Source organism: Nesoenas mayeri, assembly GCF_963082525.1.
Source record: "Nesoenas mayeri genome assembly, chromosome: 5".
In the NCBI taxonomy this organism is placed as follows: domain Eukaryota; kingdom Metazoa; phylum Chordata; class Aves; order Columbiformes; family Columbidae; genus Nesoenas; species Nesoenas mayeri.
In genome coordinates this window covers 13752734-13780290 of record NC_137548.1, presented here as the reverse complement: position 1 = coordinate 13780290, position 27557 = coordinate 13752734, and the positions used below count along the sequence as shown (strand labels likewise).

General features: G+C 46.7%; 1 protein-coding gene across 1 annotated transcript in view; it reads right to left on the bottom strand.

Moving 5' to 3' along the window:
• The window catches only part of CCDC85C (coiled-coil domain containing 85C), a 113138-nt gene that overhangs the window by 39215 nt on the left and 46366 nt on the right, over positions 1–27557 (bottom strand). Inside the window, exon 2 of the mRNA XM_080346082.1 lies at positions 3012–3088. Within this exon, the coding sequence (XP_080202208.1) occupies positions 3012–3088 (77 nt within the window). The remainder of the gene's footprint in view (positions 1–3011; positions 3089–27557) is intronic.

Below are 27557 nucleotides of genomic sequence, written 5' to 3'. Positions count from 1 at the left end.
TACCTTCCTCCCACTGCAAAGTGTGGCTCATGAGATGGTACTTCTTGATCTCCCAAGAGGAGGAAAAGCTCTCTGCATTACTTGTTCAAATGAGTCACCAGAGCAAGACACGGGTGAATCCCGGCATGCCTGCGCTGTGGGTAACACGTATGGCACGGAGCGCCCGCCTCAGCACTGGCTGCAGAGCTCTCACCTCTCCCACTCAGCTCTTCTTCCCAAGTGCTTATGGAGAAAGGAGATGTCGGGAGACAGGAGAAACAGTTCAGGCTGGGGACCCCTGCACTGACTTAATTCCACACCTGAAGGTGGCACAAAACCACCACGGGTCAGTATAGCTTTACACCCCAGACACCACAGAAGACAAAGCAACGAATCTTGCTCAGGATGCACCAGGTAGCAAAGGGGCATTATGTCACTTGCCTCTGTAATAGAAATCATCTTCCCATAAAGCTTGCAAGATCATTTGCAGCTCTGGCCTTCTTGGGTTTCTCTGGATGAAGCACTATTTCAGCTCTATGCTCAGCACTTGGAGAGAAGCCAGGAAGACTTCCATAACCACCACTGATTTGTTAATCCCTTAATGCACAGGCACTGTTTGTTACTTAGGACGTCAGGTTTCATCACTCCTCAGCACGCTCATGATAGAACTTCTTGACACCAGACTGCAAATATTATTGCAAAGTCAATACTCCCAGGGAGAAAGCCAAACCAAGTTAAAATGTGACTTTGGTGTTGACAAGCCAGTTTGGTATTGCAGAGTTTAAATTGCCAAGATCATCTGGAAACTTTAAAAACAGGAGGAAAGTTTGCCAGGATCCTTTTTTGTTGAGTCTTATCCCAGGATCCGCATGGTAACAGCTAAACATTTTCCAATCAGATGAAGGAAGAAATAATATAGTAAGTGGATTATACTTTTCCAGGAAAGTGCTGGGAGCAACATGTCCATATGCATATGAGTTAGTGCCTATACAGGTTTTTCTCATCTTCCTCATTCAAAGAGAAAAAATCTAAATACAGGTTTGTACCATGAAGCTTTGGAGGTGACCGCAGCTCAGTATTCCTGGGGTATTCACCCAGACCATGGCAGCTTCCACACTTCTGTTGCACTAAGGAGAGCTGTCTCCATGCTTACAATATAAAAGAGGAATTTCCTGAATGCAATCTAAAATAGGTCAGATCCTGGTCCTTTTGGAGGGCCATTGAGACACCGCATAGGGGCTGCACAGAACGTCGGAGCCAGGCTGGCCTCAGTGGCTGCTGCTACTGGGGAGGCAGCTGGTCCTCTCCAGAGCGCAGAGCTATTTTAAGACCATTTCTCCCCCTCCCAGATTCAAACGTTTGCAGTGACACAGCCTGGAACTGGAGGACACCTGAGGACAGTTGTGCCTGTGGAGGAAAAGGCACAGCCTTCCCACCGAGAACAGCAGGAGGGTGAAGGGCTGATGCGTGGGGCTGCTTTAGGCTCAAAGACCCCCAGACTAATTGGGCTTCATCCTCCTGATGCAATAAGCCCAGGCAGCTATTCAGCCCCTATTAATTTACCTCCCGTTAATTACCAGCCACTTTTTTTTTGACCTTATAAGCAGATCTGACTGGGTAACGTGCTGGGCTGTGGCAGAATGAAGGGCACATTGAGCCTGTCCCCTGAATCCATGAGCATCCCAGCTGCCCACGCACAGCCCGTTTGCTTATCAATAGCTTCAATTAAATAGTCTCGGGGTTTCGACCTACACCAGCTCTACTCACGAGTAGGGTGAAAGACAGAGGGAGTTAAAATCAAATTAGCAATTGATTAATACATGAAGCCACTCGGTGGCAGTTGAGCACTCTTTTGGGGTTTTAACCCTTCGGCAGCCTGTGAGTTTTGTTTCATGGCTAGCGATCCCAGTGAGTACACGGGAAATTTGGAGTAATCTTTTTAAAAAACCTCACAGTCAGGTCAAAATGTGTATTTTAGTAAAAGCAGGTGTGCCAAAATTATTTTCTGGAAATTTCAGTAAGCATAGGGCTTTTTCTTTTTTTTTTTCTTTTTAAAGAATGTTTTAGAAACGTGACCCTGGAACAGTCTATTTTCAGACTTGGTGAAATACAAAGAACACCACAACAAAGACTGGCAAAAAAAGGTATTAAAAAAAATAATAATCAAGGGGTTTTTTTACTTCCAGTTTTTATAATTGAAAAGAATCTGGAACAAAATAACTGTGAAAATCAGTGTTTAAAGTAAGAAGCAAAGTATAGAAAAAACCTTTAATATGCCATGGAAGTAGAACAGTCCAACAGTGAAAGAATGCACAGAACAAGAGAAAAAGGATAACTCTTCCAATAGTTGAAATAGACAGTGTTTCACTGATTTCAGCAAAGCTGCCTCTGTTTATACCAAGTGCTCTGTTTTACAGGGGATCCAGGGGACATACCAGACAGAATGTTTTCTTCTGCTGCTTGACATTGCAATACACAGCCAGGTAAGCACCAGGAGTGATCAAAAGCCCGGTGGCATGTGGAGTAGACTTTGAAGGGCAGATGCAAGCAAAAAGTGCCAGTTTAGAGAGGTCTGCTCTTTTTTAAGTGTGATCTCAAATAAAAGCTGAGACCCAGCACTGCACAAAACTATTCCCAAGGCTGTCCTTTGACTACCGCCTCCTCTTTCAACAGGATAAAAGTCTATGTAAATGGGCAAGCAAGACAAAATCCTACAGCAAGGGCACAGGCAGTGCTGGACCCTTGCTGCATCCCTGAGAGCTACGGTGGAACAAGGCGTTCTGCAGGGAGGCGTTAATGCATCTCCAAAACGCACACGGACACTAACAGAAGATTTACTTTTCCTTTTTTTTTAAAAAAAAAGGAGACCAAATCCTATCAGTGAGGGGTTGACATGAAAAGGCCATTATGCTCTTCTCCTAGCAGGATGTCCACTGAAAGTCCTTGTGCATTCAAGTGGGCAGTCAGACACAACTATAAGGAAACAGGAGAAGAGAGCCACATTAATATCTATTAGGCAATAAAAAACCTACCTGGGAAAGAAGCTTGTTGTCATCCTCCAGCAATTTCACTTTTGTTTCAAGTTGCCTGATATAGTTGGAAGACGAATCTTTAGGAAAAAAAGAAAAAAAAAGGTTTAAGCTTCTTATGTTACCGGCAAGTATCATCAGACAGTTATATGTTTTCTCATTTTGTGGAAGGCAAGTTTGGGAAAGACCCAATGAATGAAACCCCAAGTGTATAGCATGAGAAGGGGATTCTGCCAAAAGCTTTTTTCACCAAAAAGCTGACATTCAGCAACAGCAATATCTTCTATGAATCTGTATCAGTGCCACCAGGTTGGGGGTGGGGAGTACAGAAGTGAAGTTGAAATATTGTGTTTCATAATTTTATGGAAGTAATTCCCTAGCTTTGAAAGCCATTTACATTCATCTAAAATGCATCCAAAAACTCAACAACAAAACATTTCCTTTTAGGTTTGGACAAACAAGCCCTCCACACACGTGCCTTTTTCTTTCAGAAACAACTGAAAAAGCTCACAAAAATAAGCTGCTGGCACAGGTCTAAAGGGAGGTCACTGCCACAGCTCCCAGTGCTGTAAAAGGGCGAGAAGTGGATACAGCAAAGTCTCAGAGCAGCGGTGTGCGGACAGCCTGACGTACACAGCAAATGCCTACCAGGGCATCTGTTTTTTTCTGAGGGAAGCACGTGACACTAAACAGAAAAATACCAGGACAATAAAATAGAGAATACCCTCACATGAAAAGGTAATATTCAACCAGAAGAAGTGTAGTGGCCAGTTTACCATTGCAGTAAGACAGCAACACCAGATGGGGTGACCTAGTGTAGAAGATAACTTGCTGGGCAGCTCTGTTGGTGACTTACTGTTCTCCAAAACATCTGTTTTTTGTTTTGAAACATGCTTTGAAGCAACACATTTGCAAATTTCATATCAAAGAGAATAAAAGAGCCTAGGAAAACATTTTCTTCATTGTAATTCTAGCTTAGCAGTTTGCAATAGTTCCTTCAGTCCTCCTGGATGTTTGCAAAATTCTTCCTCCAGTGTCATTATGGTAGCAGAGGCTTGTTGCAGCAGGAGGAAGTTTTGCAGTTTAAGGATATGAAAAAACCCAAACATTTTCCCCACTGCTAAAAGGGCTCTGCAAAATGGAATTATATTTTATCTCATTTCATTCATTAGGGCGTGCCTGCAAAAGCCACTACTCAGCCACAGGACTCCTTGCTGAGCGTGAATCCGCGAGGAACCGCACTGATGCTGGTCGGTGCACACTGCCGATTGCCAGCACCTGTCAGGATCAGCCCTGCCATGGTCAGCAGGCATTGCTGCCTGCATTGCTGCCTGCACCGCTGCCTGCACCGCTGCCTGCACCGCTGCACACACAGACGCGTGTGAGGTTTCGGCTGGCTCTGGACTGAACAGCTTATCTTTGCCTTTGCCAGTAGCCGCTGAACGCACTTGGCACATGCCCGAATGCCATTTCTTGGCTGCTCTGGGGGCAATTTAGCAGAAGAGCCAAAACTCAAGCTACAGCTAATCACTGAGAGTGTTCTGACCATTCAAGAGAAAAACTGGAATATGCTTGAAAAAGTGCTGCCATAGACAAGTGCCAAACCCCACATAAAGGAACAGCAGGACAGATCAGAATCAAGTGCCCATCTAAAGCACAAATACTCTCAGAGGAAACATGCTCACTTTTTTGTTTGGTCTGTGTCTTGTCTAAATGAACCCTCATGAAAAAGGTTAAGAAGACACCGTAGGAAGCTATGTAAGCTCAGTGAGCAGTTTAAATGGTGGTAAGGTTCACAGCAACATCACCTTCAGCTACAGGGACCAAAAACTCCCTCTGCACAACAACCACCCCAACATGGCAGGAGTCTCCAGGTCAGAGGGGAAGAGGGCAAACCAAGTAGGTTATAGGATCAACCCACAGCACCTTACCCATGAAAGCCTTGTGCCAACAGTGTCATGAATTCAGTCATGCATATCAAATGGTGGTGAGTATAATGCTGTAGAAGATCAGTGCATAAGTCAACAAGATTTCAGCATCAGCTTGAACAACTTGCTGAATTAGTAATGAACCTGTCCTCCAGTGTGGTTAGAGATGAGTTTGAGATTCTTAAATTCAAATCCAGGAGAACCACGGACCCTTTGGTCTGACCTCCTCTGTGCCCCAGGCCACCACACTTAGTTGACTTACCCCTAAATGCAGTCCAGGAACAGCCATTTGGCTAAACAGTTCCCAGAACAGTCTCGAGCTCTGTCTGAAGACAACCAGAGACTCCACACCACTCGTGTGCTGAACACAACAGCCTCAATCAGTAGATCTGGTCAGATAAGGTGCCCTTGCCCGCCTGCCCTCCAGCTTCACCAGTACAGCATGCTGCAAGGGCAGCAGCAGAGGTGAGCACCTCTAAACCATGAATGCAGTGATCCTGATAGAGCGGGTACTGATTTTTATCTCAAAGTATCAGTGCATTCAAAGCAGCTTCAAGGAAGGATTCCAAGCAATGTCAAAGAAGATGCTCAATCCACACATGCCTGGGAATCAGAGATATGCCTCTGGACCAAGCGCAGTCTCTGCATGCATAGATTGCACAGATAGCAACAGTTGCATAAACAAGGGTAAAAATGCTAGATAATGCTAAAAAAGATCTTGATGTGATATCAGTAACAGATAGAGGCTCCCAGCACTGACCAAGCCCGGTGCCTGTTAGCAGTCCAAGTCTGTTTCCCAGGTCACAGAGAGCCTGGCATATGCAGTGACCCCCCACGCCTTTGTACTCTTAGCACTACTGTTTGTATTGTGGACCACCAAACCACATCATAAGCAAAGAACAGCAACCAACAAAAAAGCTTATGGGAACTATTTCTGATGCTAAAAAGTCCTTTCTCACAGTTCTGTGAGGACAGAGAAACTGCAGGAGGTTGTCTCCAGCAGCTCTGTGTTCAAGCACAGTGGGAAGTTACCTGTGGTGGAGGCTGGCAACCTGAATCTCATGAGCAAACTCTTCAACATGTGCTGGTTGTGGGTTCCAGCACTGCTAACAGCTACAGGAAATTAAGGTTAAGCAGATGAATGGTGACGCAGAGCTGTTGTGTTCAGGCACTGAACGCTACAAGGACCAACTGGTTGGGTGACAGAAAGAACTGAGCATGGCTGCCAAATAAAAGGAAATAGAGGGAATGATTTCCTGTGTCTGATTTCAATTCTCTTGCCAAAAAAAAGGGTACTCCTTGGGAAGGCAAGCCCTGCATCCCCAGGAGCCAGTGCACACCACAGCTATGCCCCCGTTTTGAAAGCCTACTCTGAGATTTGCTGGAATTTATCAAACACCAATGTTCAACCCCAAACCATGTCCCATGTCTGACCTCAGCCAGAAAACACCCACAGCAACACACAGAGAAAAAAAGCAAATGAGCTGTTTTGTCAGGAGAAGATGATCTGTGTCAGGCAAAGGCTGAGAAACAGTGCTCAGAGCCATCACCATCCTCTCTGTGCCCTCAGAGATGAACCACCTCCATCTTCTAGCCCTGCCTGTGCTGGGGTAGGTGCCAGATGAGTCATTTGCATCTTGATCTCAGGTTTAAAAAATCCCATAACTCTCATGACAGCAGGCAGTAAGACTGCCGAGCTGAGCAGTGAAACCCCAGGCTGGGTCTCTCCCACATTAGATCAAAAAACACATTCCCAACATTTTTCTGCCTCTGACCTTCCTCTTATCAGTGAATTTCCCTCCCCTCCTGCCTCCCCCACAGCCATGGAGCAAGGACAGCCCCACTGACCCACTCAGGAGAGGCAGCAGAGCTGGATCACACTGATGGCTCAGACCCTCTTATTCCCTTCATTAGAAATTAAATTAATGGTCCTCATTGTCTTGTCAAAGCCTGCCGCCAGCTGTGGGGAATATTCCATCTTCACCAGCCCAAAGGCACTCTCCTTGGTGGTATAAGTAGCTCCCAGACTTGGGTGCTGGAGTGTACCCCCAGCACACCTGCCCAGCCACCACCTCATGGCACTGACTTCGAGTCCACCCATGCCTGCTGGTGCCTTGCTGGGGACCTGACACCTCATCCTGCCCTGGCCAGACAACCACAACAGTTGTCTCTGCATAAGTGCGTCACAGTGAAGGAGAGGTACGGTATCTGGGAAGCAGACAAGGATGGTGGTCAAGGACGCATGATCAAGGATAAGCTTTTTGGGAGGATGCTCTGGCACTCAGTGCCACCTGGGATGACAGTGGGGCCAACATCTTCCTCCAGTTACTCCTCAAGGCCACAAGCACTAGCTGCATGAGCAATGGGTACCTTAGCAGACCAGAAGGCATCAAAGGGAAGGAATCGCCCATCAAAACATCTCACCTCCCAGCCAACACCCTCCCTGTCGCAGCCATCACACTTGGTGCAGATGTGGTCGGGGAGAGAGCCAGTGTCATGCCCTGCCAGGCTGCTGCTCACAACAGCAAACCAGATGAAAGCCACAGTCACCACCAGCCAATGCTCACTCATACAATGTAAATGCTTCAAGCTAAAATGTTCACAGAGTCGTAAAACCTGAAGTCTCATTTCTTTACAAAGCTTTTAAAAACTAACTGGATGTAGCTCCTCACACTACCTCTAACAAGAGGTAGAAGAGTTGCATTGCCAGCCCAGAAAGGAGCATTACTGTTATTATCCACCCTCCTCAAGATTTAGTGTCTTAAAAAATATACTTCATCTGGAATGCGGTGTAATTCAACTTGGATGTAATCTAGCTGAGTAACTTTTCCCCATATAGATAAACCACTTAATACTCATTACAGTTAAATTGAGGCAAGACAAATCACTCTACCTTGTTTAACTCAATGGCCTCTGAGAGAGCAGGGAACCGCCTGGCTCCTGAAGCTCTTTTAAAACATAAATTAGAAACTGTTTTAACAACCAAAACAATCTTTCAGCCTGCAGTGCACAGAATAGTGTAATTTTAAAAGACAGTTGGAGACACTGGAGCCTTTCTGGTTCTCATCTGAGATTTCAGAGAAATCTGTCAGAGAGGTAAAAAAGGTGAATCATACATTTATTTCGACAGTAGCAAAGGAAATGTTTTTATTTCCTTGTATGCCATTTCTCCAAATCACAAGTGCACAGAGTGTTCTGTGGTAACTACACGGTCGGAATCAAGACATTTTTAAGACCTTTTTATACTGAGGCCTTAGCGCTTAAATGAATATAAGGAAAAAATGCAATCCCTTTACTTAGGGTGGTTCACGGCAGAAATGCAAGAAAAGATTACTGTAGTTGTCCATGAGAGGAGGGTGTTGAGAGCCCTCTGATGGGACTCAGTCGCAGCGGGACGGTCCCTACACCCAGCCTGGGTGACACAAAACAGCCTGGCACAAGCAGACTTGAGCCAACAGAGGTGACTTAGTCGTCTTCCACGGCATCCCACTGGGGTTTGAGCTGTCCTTACGATGTCTGCTACCAAGAGGGGTTTATGTGGTGTCTGGTTGGGGTGCTGGCTGGCAGGTCAGGACCGTGGTGCCCCACGTGCGCCACAAAGGTGTCCCAGCAGCAAGACTGGACAGCCGCTGCCTCCCACTGCATTTTTCTCCCCGGGAGCTACTTTTACTGAGCATGATTTAAGACGGTAAAGCACAGATATATTTTGTCAATGTCCTGCAAACGAGGCTCTTCCTCTCTTCATAAAAAGTAGCATCCCTAAAGGGATTCTCCCAAATTCAAACTCAAGTAGGAAAGATGCACAAAGGAAAAATGCTCTGGCGAGGTTTGCACCTTGCAGCAAGCTACCTTATTCTCCTTCGTGTGATGGGATGCTGACATTTTCACGTCCTCCTCTTCCATCAAAGATTATCGCATAAAAAAGCCTTCACCTGTGCTCAATAAAACATTTCACTGTTTGTCGGCAGTTTTGTTATCACACCTCTGCTCTTCAGCACCATATTTCAGATTTGTATTGCTCTGCTAGTTTTGCTTCTTGACACAGACAAGCAGGCTGAAAAATGGGCCAGTGGTTACATCTTGTACAGAAGTTGATTTATTAAGGCAACAGGGCTCTTTTGGAGCATCCGGGAAGCAGATGAAACTCACATCTCTTTATAAATTGTCATTAAAGGAAATTATTGAGGGAGGTGCACAAACTCACCACCCTTGCTTTTTCCTAGGCAGCTCCCATCTTTCTGTTCTTACTAGCAAACCCCATTCCCAATGTCTTGTTTTGGCTTAACTCAGCAAATGGCTCAAATGTGAGCAGGGACACCGCAAAGCCACCATGAGTTACTGCTGCCCTCTGCTCTGGCAGCACCAGGGCTTTCAGGGTACACTCCTCAGTTCACCTGCGGAGGCTCAGCTCTGCAGCTACTGCCACACAGACTTGGAGAGAAGTCAATTCTTCCAGCACCTGGAGGATGCTGCTGGTGTCTGAGGGACTTGGCCCCTGTCCACACATTAGCCCTTGTCCCCACAGGCAGCTCTCCAGCCTGGCATTCAGGCTGCAACCCAGTGAGTCCCTGCTGACAGTGTCACCAAATGCAGCTGTGTAAGCGTGCAAGTGGTTGGGAGGGCAGATCTGCAGACAAAGGGCAGGTAAAAGCCAAATGAAGTATTCCAGCAGTAAGGTGAGTAAGCTCACCAACCTAAACCCTCCTTCTCTTCTCTGACGTCCCAAATAGCATACTCTGCTAACCCAAATCCCCAGGCCTCTCCAATAGGAACTTGGACACAAGCTGAGTTCTCCCTTGGGATGTGGTAAGAGAATATGCAGCAACAAGGTCTATGGCAGACAGAGGCTCCCAGTCTTCTGCAGCTTTGCAAGAAATTCTGCAAGCAAACCATACCAACCTGCTCTACCTCTTGTTCCATCACCTCATTAACTGTGGGTTGTGTCGGGAGCACTTTTCTCTGCACTCTGCCAGGCAGCATTAAAGAGGTGGCACGAGGGCACTTATAGAAAGAGAACTAAGACCAAATATTGATGATTTCCATAGCCAAGGTGCTGCAGCACACTGCTACTGAATAGACACTGCCTTAGACTATCACAGAATCACAGAATGTTAGGGATTGGAAGGGACCTCAAAAGATCATCTAGTCCAATCCCCCGGCCGGAGCAGGAACACCTAGATGAGTTTACACAGGAATGTGTCCAGGTGGGTTTTGAATGTCTCCAAAGAAGGAGACTCCACAACCCCCATGGGCAGCCTGTTCCAGTGATCTGTTACCCTCACTGAGAAGAAGTTACTTCTCAAATTTAAGTGGAAACTCGTGTGTTCCAGTTTGAACCCATTACCCCTTGTCCTACCATTGGTTGTCACCGAGAAGAGCCTGGCTCCATCCTCCTGAAACTCATCCTTTATATGTTTGTAAACATTAATAAGGTCACCCCTCAGTCTCCTCTTCTCCAAACTAAAGAGACCCCGTGCCCTCAGCCTTTCCTCACACAGGAGATGCTCCACTCCTTCCATCATCTTTGCTGCCCTGCGCTGGACCCTCTCCAGCAGTTCCCTGTCCTTCTTGAACTGAGGGGCCTAGAACTGGACACAATATTCCAGATGTGGTCTCACTAGGGCAGAGCAGAGGGGAAGGAGAGCCTCTCTTGACCTACTAACCACCTCTCTTCTAATACACCCCAGGATGCCATTGGCCTTCCTGGCCACAAGGACACAGTGCTGGCTCATGGTCATCCTGCTGACCACCAGGACCCCCAGGTCCCTTTCCCCTACGCTGCTCTCTAACAGGTCGTTCCCCAATTTATACTGGAACCTGGGCTTGTTCCTACCCAGATGCCAGATTCTACACTTGTCCTTGTTATATTCCATTAAATTTTTCCCTGCCCAACTCTCCAGCCTGTCCAGGTCACGCTGGATGCCAGCACAGCCTTCTGGTGTGTCAGCCACTGCTCCCAGCTTGGTGTCATCAGCAAACCTGCTGATAGTGCACTCTATTCCGTCATCCAAATCATTGATGAATATATTGAATAATACTGGCCCCAGTATTGACCCTTGAGGCACTCCACTAGGTACAGGTCTCCAACTAGACTCTGTCCCATTGACCACAACTCTCTGGCTTCTACAATATATTCTAAAATATATTCTATTTACAATATTCTACAATAAGTAAATAAAAGGTCCACCTGGAGCATCCAAAGTCACCCAAGATAACATGTCTGAATAAGACTGGTAGAATCAGGCCTCATTTTCAAGGTGCAGGATCACCTTGAGCTCGGGTATAGAACAGGTATTTAAACACCAGTCAAAACAGCAGAGAAGTGTGTTGTCAGCCCAATCACAAATAACAAGGAAATCCACTCTCAGACTAATACATTTGGTTTTTAAACTCTAGCAAGCTGGTGGTTACACACTGGTGACCACAGCTGTGCTGCTGCAAAGAGCTGCTCTGGCAGGATGGGATGTATGCCACAGCAGCTATTTAATTAACATTTCATAGCAAGCCTGTAACTACAAGCTCTGAAGTTTTTCAAGACCACACATTCCCAACTCAGTTCCAGTTCATTAGGCCTGTCAGGGAGCTTAGCGGCCTCAAGTTCGTCTGTAACAGTCTGATAAGGTCTCTCCTGGCTTTGGTTTTTACAGCTCACTACTGCAGCTTCCAGCCATGACATCATCTCCGTGCACAGCAAAACATCTGCCTGCAACAGCTGTCAACAGGAGCTCAAGAGCTCCTGATATCTTATCAGGATTTCATTAGGAAGCGGCTGATAGGGAAGGAGCAGCGTGTGCATGTGTGTGCCCTTGTACGGCAATGCAGCTGGGAGAGAGCTCCCTCATCCCATTGGAAATGCTACCGTTTTCTTCTTCCTTGCTTGGGTGACCTTTATGTTACAATCTTCACAGGAGCTGTCCTTCCGTCATGGCATGGCACAGGCGGAACCACTGGAGATCACAGAATCATAGAATGTCCTGAGTTGGAAGGGACCCACAAAGATCATCAAGTCCAACTCCTGTCCCTGCATAGGACAACCCCACAGTTCACACCATGTGTCTGAGGGTGTTGTCCAGTCTCTTCTTGAACACTGTCAGCCTTGGGACTGTGACACCTCCCTGGGGAGCCTGTTCCAGTGCTCCACCACCCTCTGGGTGAAGAACCTTTTCCTAGTGTCAGTTGCATCCAAGGACGTCTAACCCACTCAACCCATAAAACATTCCTAACAGGAAGGTGGTAAAACACCTCCCAGTCCCACAGTCTGACACCAGCTTCCCCTCTCCCAAGCGGCACAACCCATGGCTGCTCCTCTGCGGCTGAGCCTGGGCAAGGACAGACAGTGCTCCCACAGCTCTCCAGGGCTCTCCACAGCTCTCCCTATAACGTGCCCGCAGAGGATGGTACCTTCCCCAGGCTGCTCAGGTGGGCTCCCAACACAACGTGCTGCCTGCATGGCAGACTAGCTCAGCCCTCATTACTTGTCACTACTGTTTGTCAGGGCTTATTGGGAAATCTTTCTTTCTATTCCCAGAGATTTTGAAAGTAAAGAACTGAGGGAAATATTGTGTTTGTTTTACAAACTGTGATTTAATGTCAGCCTGTGGGCACCGGCCTGAGCACAGTCAGTGTGGAGGTTTTATTGAGGTCCAATCTCAGACTGAGCTTTCAATCAAGACTGCACAGACTGTAACTACATGCAACACGTAAGCACAGTGATAGAAATACTAATATTCAAGACACGCACAGCTAGTCTTGACTGGTGTACGTGTAACAGAGGAAAGCTAATCTACAGCATTGCAGCGCTCCTGCCCCATGCACAGGAAAGCCTGTACTGTCTGAGGGAGCAGGTGCTCTTCAGATCAATTCCAGGTGCTGCAATACCTGCAACACCCATCACAGCTCAGTGGCACCCAGCAGATTTCAGGTTTTCCTTGGCACCTTTAAGAAGCCATTTGCTGTCCAACCACATAGACATACTCAGTGAAGAACTGCCTCAACACAGAAAGGACAACTCCAGAGAAAGCACGATAATGTTCAAATTGTAGGTGGATCAGAGTGATCATGCCTTCCAGACAGTGTGGTACCAGCATTTCTCTGTCAGTGCTTACTGGCTGATATGATGGGTGACAACAAAAGATGCAGAAGCTGGAGGAAGGACAGGAGGAGACCAAACTGACTACTGGATGTGATGCTGCGGTCATGAAAACTTGCAAGAGAGGAAGAGATGAGTAACACCAACAAAACAGAGGCTCTTCACCTCATGCTTTCATTAACGTAGCTCCATCCAAAAAGCTTTGCTTCCTATGTCAGAGCTGTACTGCAGCATTGTAGGATCTTCCACTGTTGCCAATTCCAGCAGAGTAAAGCCATGGCCTGTTGACCAGTGCCAAGGCAGTGAATTAGGAGATCATCATAATCCTCCTTATTCTGTACCTCTCTGCTCTTGCCACAGATGGACAAGGGCTGATCTACTGGTCACAGTATGGCCTAAGCAGGACCTTCCATAAGAGTCTAATTTTAGATACAGAGAGATAAATCCTCCACTTCTGATAGACCTGTGGATTGCTCGTTGTTGGTGTGATGGACTTGTTGATGTGCAGGAAGGAATGGCCGGACTCTTCCCTTGAAGTTCGGACCATATGATCCAGTTGTGCCACCCTCCCTTGGGCGAAGACAGAGGTGAACGGAAAGTTGTGTCACCCACACTCGTTTGGGAGCAGAGCTGCAAGTCACTCAATGCTAATGGGATTCTGCAGCTTTAATGATTATGAAAAGGTTAAAATGACCTGCCAGGCACCCTCAGCTGTTTAAGCCTCTTTTCCTTCCTCGTGCTGCTTTAATCTTGGTAGCACGGTCACGTGACCCGGTCAAAAAAAGCCCCGAAGCCGATTAGTGGCTTTTCACCAGCTACAAACAACTCAAAACATTTGGGATGGTGTGGATGCTTTGGAAAGAGTAGCCTCCTCCTTTTGGGGGCACCTCAAAAAATGCTTCAGCCTCTACAAGCTGCCAAGAGGGCACAGTCCCAGGGGAAAATCCCTGAAGCCAAGGTGACAGGCTTGCTTCCACCTGTATCAACAATCCAACTACTTAATTCTTCCCTCCCACCTCCAACCAACCCTTCCCATCTGACTTTGGCTACGACTGTGGTAGCCGCTGTCACGGTCTCTACAACACCAACCAAAGGCTAAGCCCATCCCACCACCAGTGTGCTACACTCAAAGCCTTTGCCAAGGCCAACGTAAACTTCTGTGGCAGCATCCTTCGATTCCTCATACCCATCAGTTCTCTGAAAAAGGATTTTGGGGGCTATTGCAATTCATAAACTGGGCACAAATCAGTGTCACGCTGGGGCAAAAGCAGCATGTGGGATTGTATCGCGATGCAGAAACAAAAGCCCTGTATGTAAACAGGGGAAATAATCCTCCTTCATCAGCACTGCTAAAGATCTTGAATAGGGATCTGTGTCCAGCTTTAGGCATCACGCTTCAAGACTCATGCGGACCAGTTGGAAGGAATTCAGGAAAGAAATAAGGAGGATCAGAGTGCGGAAAGCATAATCTAGCAGGAGAGCTTGCAGGAACCCAGATTGTTTAGCCTGGCAAAGAAAAGAACAAACATACATGCAGTAACAGATTCAAATGTGGAAATGATTGTCAAAAAGAGATGTACAGAATAAACTGTTCTCAGTGTCCACCTAGGAAGAGCAAGCTCCCTCATAACAGGGATATCTAAGGGCTAGAGGAAATTGCCTTGGGAGGTGGTGTAATTGCCATTGATGACAGCTTTCATGGGCAGGTTAGACAAACATCTGTCAGGAGTAATTTAGGTAGAGCTGAGTCTGCCTTGGGGCAAAGGGATGGGTTAGGTGACCCCAAGAGCCCTTCAGTTCTGTTTTCCATGCCTATCCTGTACAAACGCATGAGAAAACCTGTGGCTATTCCAGAAAGCAAGCACCACAATTATTGAAGGCTAAAATGAAATCACTAAACAGCCTTTGCTTGGTATGTCAGATTCAGTAATCTGTAACCATTCTGGTTTTCCATCACCTGCAGAAAGTCTCACCTCACTGCATGGTGGCTGGCAAAAGAAGAAAGCAAAGCTGGTGAGAGTACATGGATAAGAACAAGTGACAGTGTAGGGCCCCCCGATAATAATGGGATGTTTGCAATAAAAAGGTTGTATTGGAAACAGTTGGCTGTTTTAAAATAAAGCCAAGGATATCGAGAGTTAGTAGCCCTCACAAAAAAAGAGAGTTCTTATCTTTAAGAGTTATCGTTTCCAGCTTTTCCACAGAAATTCACAGTCCTAAATCACAGAAGGCCAACATGCATGAGGCTTGGTATGAGTATAGTAACAACATATGGTTACTAGCCAAAAGAGCTTAAAAAAGAGGAGCTCAGTGAATGTAGACAAGCTGGAGAATGCCAAGAAACTATGTGGGTGAGGAAACAGCCTCAGCAGCACTGACAGCCCAACTGCGGTCAAGGCTCGTAAGCGCCATGACAGAAGAAGGGGGTGGAGAGGCCTACAGAGACAGCCATCGCCATGTCTACAAGTCTTAAGGCAGCAGAAGAGAGAGCACAAAGGTGCTAATTTGAAAAATGAGTATGTGGGGAATGGATACCAGGTTGTCCTAAGCTATTTTAGTATTCCAGAAGCATCCATAATAAGCTGCTGCCTTCCCTAAAACAACATGGTCTTTCAAGATAGGAAGGTAACTATCAGAAGCCCAAAGACTCTGGAGTTTCAACTAGTGAAACAAAAAAGAATTGCAAACGAAAGGCAAGTTGGGTTCAGAGCCATTTGTCACTCTGTCACAGCCAGAAAGCTCTAAAAAAGAGGCTGATCTGAAACATTTGCACACCCAACTGTTCTACTGGTTACTCTTGCAAATCCGCTGAAATGAGTGCAAGTGTATCCCAGAATCTGCTCCCTGGTTTCCATTTTGCACTATTGCTGCTCCATCTCTCAGCAAGGAGAAATAGCGAGCATCCACAATTGGTATTTTTCTCTATGAACTCATCACACTGACCAAAGCTGCGCAAGACATTTGCCCTCAAATCAGAACCCACTCAAACACATAGAGCTTCAATCCAACCCTCAAAAGATTTGTTGTGAAACACAACAGTTGTGAATAAATTTTGCTTTCAAATTTTAGGTTTGTTCAACTTTTTCTCCTGGACAAATTAACATTACCTCCTAGGTAAGGAGCACTGACAAGTTGCAGATGGCTGTAAATCTTATATTCAACATTGTAGATACAAATGGGCTGGTAGATTTTATGCAGAAATTCCCACTGCCTTTGAAGGAATCCTGCTTAGAAACTGATAGCACAAAGCAGTCCAGCTGCAGAAGGGTTCTCTTGAGTTTACAAAACTATTTCCTAAGCAACCTGTGGGTGGAAAGGCAGATTACCAGATTAACTGATGGGGCTTTTTTTGTTAAAAGGGTAAATGTGAAGATCTCAAACATTTGCAAAAGCCTTTCTTTGCAAACATCAAGTTGAAACTTTTGCAGGCTCTGAAAATGCATTTCAGGTTGTAAATCTACTCCCCCCTTTTGCTTGGGAAGATTCTTCTGGACAATAAACGCAGTGAGCCTGGGAGAGGGCTGCATAATTATCCACTCCACACAATGGAAATCAGCCTTTCCAATGCGGTCCTCAACCGTCAGGAGTCCAAGCTGTGTGATAATTAAAACTCAAAGACCTCCTCCATCCAGAGTGAAATGAAACTTTAATTTCCACTCCTCAGATACCCCCAACCACATTCAGAGAGCCCACTATTAAAAAAAAAAAAAATTAAAAAAAAAAAAAGACACAACAAAACTAAACTGAAAAATGGAAACGATGTCCTTCTGAGTACTGACAGGAAAAATTTAATTGGCAGAGTGAAAAAACTAATGATTAGGTTAATGAAAAATAGGTTCTATTGACTCGGGCTGCTCGACCATTCCCAACGAGGGTAAACAGCCCCCCCTTCCTTCTTCCCCACTCCCCTCGCCTTTGTCTGCTGCCCAGGGCAAGGCTGAGAGCAGGAACGCATTCAAAAGCGATGCCTCGGTGGGAAAAGGCTGGAGTCAGATCAAAGTCCTTCCAGCCAGGGGCCCGTCAGAGCCCAACACTCGCTGAACAGTCTCCATGTGCCCAGGAATTCATTAGCCCCCCCCCGCCTCGATCCAGGCAGCTCTACACCTCATCCTTAGCCCCCACGCTGGCTGACCCACCTCCCTGCCCTGAGCATAAAAAAGTGCAAAGTTTTTAAAAATTACTGGTCTTTTTCCAGCAGAAAGCATTTATCCACTTATGGCTGGTGTTTACGTACTGGGCAGGATAGTAACAAGCCTCATTCCCACACCTGGGGCTGGCAGGGGGTGGTTCTTGCCCGAGATGCACCATTTCATGGTGTTATCCACTCTTGCTACACTACCTGGGATGGGGGCTGGTTGGGAATTTTTAGGTAAAGCAGTTTTTCATAGGAAAACGCTGATTTATCAAGAAAGCATTTTTAACACAGGTATCCTATTTCATGCAATATCTAGCTCAGGATGAAAAGTCTGGTCAGAGACTTGGAGAGAGAAAGGGAGAAAGCCTAAAATAGCCGCAAGTCCATGGCTTAAGGCAATCGCCAGGGAACGTCTAAATCCCTGCACACTAAGCTCTTCTGGAGTTGGGGATTGTCTGCTTCTGTGTCAAAGACACACAAATTTCTATGGCCAAAGACATGGAGTTCTGCTAAACTGCAGGCAGAAACCCCGTGCCTGGTCCTATTTGCCAAAAATAACTGCGGTTCTAGAGCCAGTGGCTACTACCAGGTAGGATGGAAACCAGCACGGGTCCCAGCACCTACCTATAGCTCAGTTTTGGATCTATGTGTGTTTTGCAATTAGCTGGTTTAATGTGCTAGTCTCCCCCAGAGAGCCCATGATTTGGGAAGCAAAGGTCTGCTGCAGTCCAGAGCACCAAGGGGACCCCATTCCTCTCCACCTGGTCCCCTCTGCTTTGGGTTGTTTTCTGAGGTGGTTCTTCTCTCTTCCTTGACCAGTTCTTCCTTTCCACCCAGCAGCAGAAAAACACTCAGCCTCAAGCTCTCCTACTGCAGACCATAGTTAAACATTATGTGCTGCAATTTCCTGGTGATTTAACTCACTTTTGATAAACACATTCCAGTGGCAGTGTGACTGTGGGAGGAAGGTGTATTTCTTCCCAAACACCTTTAAGGACTCAGTACAGACAGGAAAAACAGCCACGCATAAAAATGATAAAGTATGTACAGTTAATTCACTGTACTTCAGTGCCAAGCTGGAAGGTGGCAGGAATCCAATCCCTGACAGCTTTCACCTGAGATAAAATTCAACAACAACAACAAAAAAACAAACTGGGTCACAGAGGAGCCCGTTCATGCCATCAAATTACACAAACGGAGCAGAGACTATTACCTAGGTCCTCACAAGAAGGGTGGAGGGAATTCCTTGTTTTGGAAAGCAGCGATGCTCCACCTGCTGCCTGCACCCACTGTCCTGCTGTGGGACTTGGCAAAAGGAAATTAAACAGGAAAAGGGCTGTTGAGTGTGATGTGCTGGCTATGCCAAACCAGCACGCACTTTGTCAGGGCCAGTTGGTAACAGCAGTAGGCCAGCCAAAAATACGCTATATCCCAAAACCAAGCAGAACAGAGACTCCAGATACCTAAGCGAGTGACAAAAGGCATGGCTTAAGAATCTGAATACAGTAAATGTATAATTAATGCCTGGAAAGAAAGACAAGACAATACCTAAGCATTTCCTAACAGCACAATGTCTAAAGGGAGTAGAAACAAGACAGAGGAGCAGATTACAATGTATCACTGGCCTGTGTTGAAATAATGAGACAATAGGAAACAAAACCTATTTTAAAATAAGTTAATAGTACAATGAAGATAGAATAAATAATTTTGAAATATCAAAGTCAATCCTCAGATTAATCTCTCTGATAACTGTGACTCCCTCTCATCCATGCTACCACTCTCAGACAGGAGATTTAGGAAGGCTCTACAAAGCCGGTCCTTGCCATCACCAGCCCTTTCGAGGAGATGCTGAGCAGAGCCCGCTGTGAGGGGAGGTGGCTGAGAGCATCCCATGGGACGAGCACCCTGGTGATCAGAGCAAAGCTCATTCCTACAGAGAACTGTGCCATCGCCTTGTCTGGGCAGCCAAGGAGAGCCCAGGTATTTGGCCCCTGGGGATAATAAAATTAGTCCCACAAGGATTCAGAGACCAGGCGATCAGAGGAGACCTTCTGATCCCACAAGCTGAGCAAGTGCTCACTATGGCTTTGCAAAAGGACTGTGCAAACCTTGTTTCCCTGAAGTTACATTCAGAAGTTAAAAGTATGCAACACGGCCAGCTTTGCTTGTTATTTATTAACAGGTTTATTACCTCTCACTCAAGCCCTTTGGACTGGCAGTTGACCGCTCCCCACAGGGCCGGTTAACATGTGTTGCTCTGGGTTTCCAAACCTGCCTCCATGGCTTGGCCTCGCAGCTCCAGCAGCAGGTGAGCACCTGCAGGACCCACCTCTGCATGTTGGCTTTCAAATGCATATTCTGCATTTCAGCCTGAAAGTGGGCTCTCAGCAGTGAGCTGCGAGCGTGGACCCCTGCTCGCTCCACGGCATCACATCCATGAGTCAGTTCTGGTTATACATATCACGGCTGGGACACAGGGAAGGGATACAGAAAGGGACCTGATATTAACATCTTCCTTCCCGACCACATGTTACCCCAGAAATCTCCTGTCTACTCATTGCAGAGAGTCAGCTGGGGCTCCTCTGCACCTACATCTCAGGACTATCTGTGAACTAGTAGAGGGAGAGAAGATGACCTTATTTCCACGGGATTATTCTTCGTTACATGCATTAAAAAAAAAAAAAAAAAAAAAAAAAAAGACTACTAAGCACAGGACCCCTATAAGCCGCTGATATCCCCCATCTCCTCCTCAAATGATCAGGTGGGCTCATTTCCTAGGGGAGCACGTTGCATGGAGATGGGAAATGAGTCATTACACCCAAAGATAAAGGGGCTTTCTCTGGTTCAGGCACAAGGTTGGGGAAGGAAAATATATGGACATTCAAGGTAACACAACATAAAAGTATGAACATGTTTCAGACACAGAGGTTCCCAAACTATTTTGTTTGCCAATTACTCTCATTTTTGAGAGATATGTCCTATGTCATTCTTCTTGCAAGCCAGGCAGTATTTAAAGAGTATTTCGAAAGACCAACAAGTCTGGGATGGGCTCTTCCAGGCCCTACCAGAGCCCTGCCTCACACCAGGACAAGTCCCTGCTGTGGGCTCACCAGTGATGTTTTGCTTTGGCAGACAGTAGACCCCAGCTCCCCTGAGTTCAAATCTCAGCTGAAGACCCTGCCCTGCAGAGGGGCACATGTCCCACTTGCAGCACCCTCCATCCCTCCCAGAAATGCACTGCTTCTAGGGGGGTCATGTGCCTCCAGAGATCTCTAAAGCCGCTGATATCACCCATCTCCCTCCAAAAGCCAGGTTTTTCTCATGTTCTTTTTTTAACAAGACCTGAGTAAGTAAGTGCCCATCACTTCCCTCAAGAAAATGTGCCACAGCCTAATAGCTCTCACCTTGAGAAAACATTTCCTGAGGACTTTCTCTTTTGCCTAATTTCATCCCTTTAATCCTGGCTTTACATGCTGGGTCCACCCCACACCACATCTCCCTAGCCCTACAGACACAGGGGCTTGGTAAGCACATCCTTACCAAGGCTGCTTGCCTTCACTACCAGAAAAGCGGGGACCCGACCCCCACACTCACTTGCTGCGGGCTCAGCCTCTTCAGGCACGTGAGAAATGCTTGGGAGGGATTTGTCCTTTCCCCCCCTGCCACCAAATGTCCCCTGAATGCAGTTTTAAATGACAGGTCATCCCTGCCTTTTTCTCGGAAGTGCTCTGCAATGCCAATTTCCATCCCATGAACGCACAGCCTGCGCAGCACTATTTGTGTTGACCAACAGGAATTCAATCATCCAACAATAATAAACTGGGTAATACTCAATTGTATGAAGCTGCCAGTCAGATGAAAGGATTTACAAAGGCTGGATTGATCTCCAAGCCCTGGCAGCTTTCCCACGGTCCCCCTCTAATCTGCGGAGCCAGAGAGAACACATGAAAACTCCGAAATCCGGGTTTTCCTGCCGGGTGTGTTAAGTTCAAATAAGTCTCTCGACTACAGATGTGGAGTTTTTTTACACCTCCTCCCGCTCTGCTGCTGGCTCTTACCTAACCCTAAAGGAGCATCACACCAGGGCAAAGCTCCCTCAGAGACAGCCAGCTTGTATAACTGCTAATGCCATAAGCACTACAATGTCTTTAGTGACAAAACGGCTCAACAGGCTCAGTCCAACAGCAGCCTATGCACCATGGAGAATTAAAGAGAAGAAAACCAGGTTACTTTGGGAAATCAATTGGCAGTGCCACCACTGCTTTAGCAGATAGGAGCTTTCCAGCAGGTATGGGAACATCTTATGGCATTGCAAAGCATTGCTAGGATGGTGTTTCCTTACCTGGGGGGAAGGAAAACAAAGAAATGCTCCAGGCAACCTTTCAGCTACAAATGCCCTCAGGGAACAGCAAACCCAAGGGTGTTTCTGAGGGCAGATGATTGCAGAGCTGAGGAAGGATCTTACTGAGGTACCCGCAGGTGCCTGCTCTGGCTCTGTGCTCGTGCAGCTGCTTGCACCCTAAGCTTCCCTCTGCAGAACCTGCCTGGTGTCTCCAGCTGGGAGCCCTGCAGGCCAGAGCCAGGGAGGGTGACACTGGTCACCACTGTGGGAGCCAACATGAGAGAGGGACAAGAAGTTAATTCAGTCATGCTGTCCCCCTGCACACATTGGGGTCCCACTGGCATCGTGCATCTCCTGTTCCTGCATCTCGGTGGCTCCCCTGCAACACGCAGCTGAGCAGTCCCATCCCACACATAAGAGGACTGGGTGGCTTTGCAACTTGGCCTGTTGCTCCCATTATCCAGGCAGCTGGAGTATTACTGATTTTACAGCCATCTCTGTGCAAACCAGTTGAGCATCTGCTTTGGGGGCTGCACTGCAAGAGCTGGAAGCAATTGTGATGCTGCTGATGGTGGCTGCATAGGGGCCACCAAACCTGAGGCTAACACTTCTGGCTTGGGAAGTCTTCGAGTTGCAAATCGCTGATAGCAGGGCAAGTATTGTAGGGAAACACGTCATGGTACGTGAGCATCACACTGCCCTGGTTTTAATTCCCTTGGCCACTGCTGGAGACAAGACATCAGGCCAGGGAGATCTTAGGTCTGACCCAAACCAGCCACTACATGGCTCAGAAGCCCCGAAGTGGACCAGAGCAGCAGCACTGTCCATTGCTCTGCCCCACAACCAGCCAGCTTGTAACCACACTGACCAGCACACCAGGGAGATAAAGGCAGAATGAAAAGGAAAAGAAAAATTAAACAAACACAAAGAAGTACTCAAGCAAGGGGGGCAACACAGCAAAAAACAACAGTGCAGGCAGGCTGGCAGTAGGTGCTTTCCAAGGGTCAACTGCAATATCTGATTCATCCACAGTCCAGCCACATCCTCGTCAACTGCCATAGCACAGCACCTAGTGAAAGACGTCTTAAAAGCCCAGCACAGTAATAACTCTACTGGGAGTGGTTATTCAATGAATTGATAAAGAACGACATGGTCTGGGAAGGCCCTGCAAGCAGGGATGTATCCCTTGATTAGGAAGCAGCCATGTGAGCAAGCTGAGAGTCCACAATGTGGCCATCAGCTCCACTTTATGGTTTGTGGCAGGAAGAAAACAGAGACAGAGATTTCCTGCAGTGGGAGGAGGTTTGGGCAGAGGTTTGGCATTTTTCACCCACCAAGCCAAGACCACTGTTTGGGAGGTCACATACCTCTGTCCACAGAGGTGTTCACCACAAACACTCATCAGAAAAACAAAAGCAGCTTTTCCTGCAGCTGTGAGCGACACCCTCTCTATCCCCTGCATCTTCACTCCTGGGAAGAGACGGAGAAGGCAAACCTGGGAGTCACACCTCCATCCCACCCCAGCCAGTTCACACCACCACTGGCTGGCTCAAGTGAAAAACACACATATATACACAGTCCCTCGTGGGATGGCAGGGCCCTCTCTCCCCTCCAATCTGCACTAATCTCCTCTAGCGTCTGTTCTACAGAAGATAATTTAGAGGCAATGGCATGCTCCCGAACACATTGCCTCACTCACACAGCAATTAAATGTACATCATTGTCTGGCTGTCCTGTATCCTTGAGGCAGGAGGGATTGTCATCATCTTAAAGTCATGATTTACAGAGGTAATAATCATGGCACCAGCCTCATTACATGCCAACTTTCGGGAAATTAGGTGATAGATATTATTCATTAAGTTGCCACATGATACCCATATCCATCCATCTGTTACAGCTGAGCTAACATTTTGGTTTGGAGCATGCAAGCTAATGGCTTCTTTAGGAAGGAAGCAGGAGCTGTCCTGAAAGGCAATGAGAAGAAGAGAGTAAGACTGCAACTGGGTAAAATCAGTTTACAAAAAAAATATTTAAAGAGTATTGAATTAATCAGAGATCTTTCAGACCTTGGAGGCTTCATGAGTACCCAGCAGGACACTCAGGTCAAAGCAAGTAATATGCGAGCCATCATGTGATGCTCAAAAATGGTACACACAAGGCAAAAGCTTGATTCCTGGTGAGCTTTGTCCAGCCACCTGCACATGCCACAGAGTGGATTAATACTATTTTGGGGTGCTCCACCAGGCTGCTCTGCCATACAGAGCTGCCCAGGACCCCCCAGATAGCTTTTTGGACTATAGCCAGCACAGGCTGCCTGGGCTGTGGGCTGCTGCTCCCCTTGCAGCAACCAGGACAGGACTGCATGGGACTACAGTTGCAAAAGCCCAGCTGCCCTTCACCATCAGAGCCCAGGGATCCTCCAGCCACCCTCGACTGCTGCCAGAGGCCAAGCCTCTGACAGCCCCAAAATAATGGAAATATGTGTCCCTTGTCCCTGTTCCAGACCCCATGTGAGGGGACAGAGTATAACCCTCCTGCCTCCATACGCAAGGGAGGGAACGAGGAAGGTGCGAAGAGAAAGATGCTGTAGATCTGGCTGTCACACAGCATTGGGACAGAACCCCCAGACAAGTGCACAAGAGTGAACATCCCAGAAGAGACATGGACCACCAGAGCTTCTCTGCTTCTCCCCCAAAACTACCTATCACCCAGTTTTGCCTCAACAAACGTTGAGATAGGCACTTTTAGAGAATTCATTTTCAGGATGGTTCACTCCCAAAAAGGCGGAATGAAAAGGATTCCTGCAAAATATTTTTCATTTGTATCTTTTTAAGAAAGGCTGTGTTCTTGGGCACAGAAAACAGAGGGTAAGTGCCAAGATCTCAGACAAGCACAATCCTACATTGCACAGATATCCATTCTCAATTATTAAGTCATCATTAGTTAAACAATACAAATGGTTTCCCAGCAAATTTCTTGCCAGAAGGAGTAGAAAAGCGAGTGCTGATGGTGCTGCAGTAGCTGGTGCCAGCCTTTGATATGATGGCTCTGTAAGTCTCTGACAGAGGCAGAGACAGAAAGAGGTTCATGCCCATCAAGCTACAGCATGCCCAGAGGTCCAAATTTATCTTCTCTAACCCTATTCGACCCTTTTAACAAATGCTTCCTCAAGCAAAATGCATTAAAGGGGTATCACAAAAACAGAAAGGTTTCTCATTTCTTCTTACACCATCAATGCATAAAAATGCTGTTTTCAGACACATAAGATATCAGAGCTGGCTAAGGATCCTGGATCTGTGAAATCCTGTGAAAGGGAAGGCAGGAGGGCAAGGACTGGAGTATGGGGGAGGCAGCAAGCCAAAGCCTAGGAGCTGAAAAGTCAATATTATACTTAAAACTTGCCATTAAACTATGGGTAAGACCCAGGGTTTCATGCCCATACAACTGCAGGCAGCTGCCTAAAGGGGCAATGCTACCCCACAGCATCCCGTGATGACCTGGTGACGCATGGCATCTCCAGCCAGGGCTTGTACAAGGCAGGAGGGACGTGCAGCTGGGCATGGGGAGCTGCACTGGTCCCTGGCAGCCGCCCAACACAAGGTCAGTCGAAGCCGCTTGCAAAACCACATGCCTAGTGCTTCGTCTCTGAACCAGAGCTAATAGCTCCCCTCTGTTTTTTCCCCTCTGTAGCTCAGGATATTCAGCTAAGCGGAATGAAAAGTGGTAGTTCAGACCAGGCAGCATCCCAGCCATGCTGGGTTGCAAACCAGTTGTCTCCACAGCATTAACAAATCTGGTACTGCCAACAAATCTGGTACTGAAAACACGCTACACAGTACTCACAGCTTTTCCTACACAACTTGATAAAGTTCTGGATACCACAGTGGCACTGCTGCGCTCCAATGGTGCCGTATAACGCCTCTCTATGAGCTCTGCCCTAGTCATTCCCACTGAGAGAAAAAATGTGCATAAACTACATATCAATAAAGCTAAGCGAAGCTTCTCGCAGAGGTAAGGAAGCGTTACATCCTGGATGAACAGCTCAGTAACCTGAGGAATGACAAAAAGCCAGCACCTAGAGTCAGTCACACATACATCTGCTTTGCTGGATAAGAGCTCTGCGGCACGAGCCTTCAGCACAGCCACGAGCAGGGTCTTCCTTGCCCATCCCCAAGCCCCACAGTTCAGGCAGCAGGTTGTCTTCTCCCCACTGCTCCCCACATGCCTGGCACAGCCAGTGGGGCAGGCACACAGCACAGGAAAAGTGGAGAACTCACAGAGCTGCACATCCCCAGCAAGACCCATGTGCTCCTCAACACCCATGTTCATCTTCACCTAAAACAGCCCAGGGAGGGTACCCCAGGTAAAAATGCTGAGCAGGGAACTGCAAGGCACAGCAGCACAGTGCATGCCAGAGGAGTCACACTGCTCTTTTTGTGAGCCAAGACTGCCTCAAACATGTTTCTCTGTAATTGTAAGAATCAACCAGGAATTTTAAGGTGCCCTTGACTGTACTCCTATAGGTCTTCTTCCAGCGTGCTGCGCTAGCCAGGTTCCCAGGTGGGAGCCGAACAGTTAAGAGTCATTTTGCATCGCTGCCTATGACATCCCTAGTATACATCATGAGGTTACATGCTGTTATTAGGATGAAAGGGACATAATGATACCAAAACTCAGGATTCACACCAACAGATTTGTGTTCCTTCAGGACACAAGCAGCATTTGCCTTGGGCAAGAAGATGGCAGGGAAAACAAAATGTTCAGCAGCTGAAAGGGAGGAAAATATGAACATAGACTAGATTTGAAGATGTTTAGGCTAGAAATTAGGAAAATGAGGTATGAAATTCAGGAACAGCCTTGCAATACGAGCAGTAGAAGCAAAAATTTTAGAAGGCATCAAATGGGAGCACTCACTATGGCACAAGACCACTCACCAATCCCAAGGGTCCCTTCTGATCTCATGCGTCCTTCAATACTGGTTTATTTTGCAGATATATATATATATATATATAATTTTTTTTTACACACCATCACCACATGTCACACACAGTATCAAGGCAACATTCATCTAAGGGGATGGCCATACTCACTGTGCTTATTTTGGATATTAGAGCATTCCTCCCTTGTGATAGTAAATCTGGTATACTTAGGTAAGGCATAATTAAAAGTAGATTCCACCAAAATCAATTTGCAAAGATAAAGATTTAGAGGCAAATTCAGTCCTGGTTAAATTCTACTGAAGTCACTGAAATTACCTCAGGGATGAATCTCACCAACTTGAATACCCATGTCTCATTACTACCAGATGAGCTGTGCCCCTATGAACGGGTAATGGGTCTTTTGGATAAAGGCGATCACATGCAGAAATGGGCATGTCCAGGACGGAAGTAATGGATAAAAGTGCCTCTTAGGATCCTCTAGCACTCCAACTACTGGTTTCACTGATTGTTTTGGTTAGGTAAAAAATTTAGTTTCAGCTTTTGTATAAAATAACACAAGTAACACACTTTTCCTTCAGGTCACTGCCACAGTACAGCAAGCGCTGGGTGGCCCCTGGGAATGTGAGCTCTTAGACAGATTAATACAGCTTGACTGAAGAAGGGAAGATGACAGACGCTATTTAATAGATTCCAAGTTGGGCTCATCCTTGAACTGAATTTTCTTCACAATCTCATGATTCCTCAGTTGGAACAGTCAGTGCTCATATAATGAAGTGCAAATACTTTTGCTCTTGGTAACTACTTTTAATTTAGACAGTGGATAAATGGTAAAGATTCACTCTTTGGGTTTTTTAGCTTTTACTAGTGTTGCCTTCATTTTTTAAGTGGATCTCAGATATTCAGACGCCAGAACAATGGGTTCAGTGACAATAACTTAAAAACCACCGTAACAAAAAATTTAACAAATATTCTCATGTTTCCATGTAACAACTGGCAGCTTGTTGAGGTACTGTACACTTACCTAATGGATCTGTAATCACCAGAAGAGCCATGGGGCCTTCATTATACAATGCCCTTGGAGAGTTTGTCATAGGGAGTTTACCGCAGTTACTGGG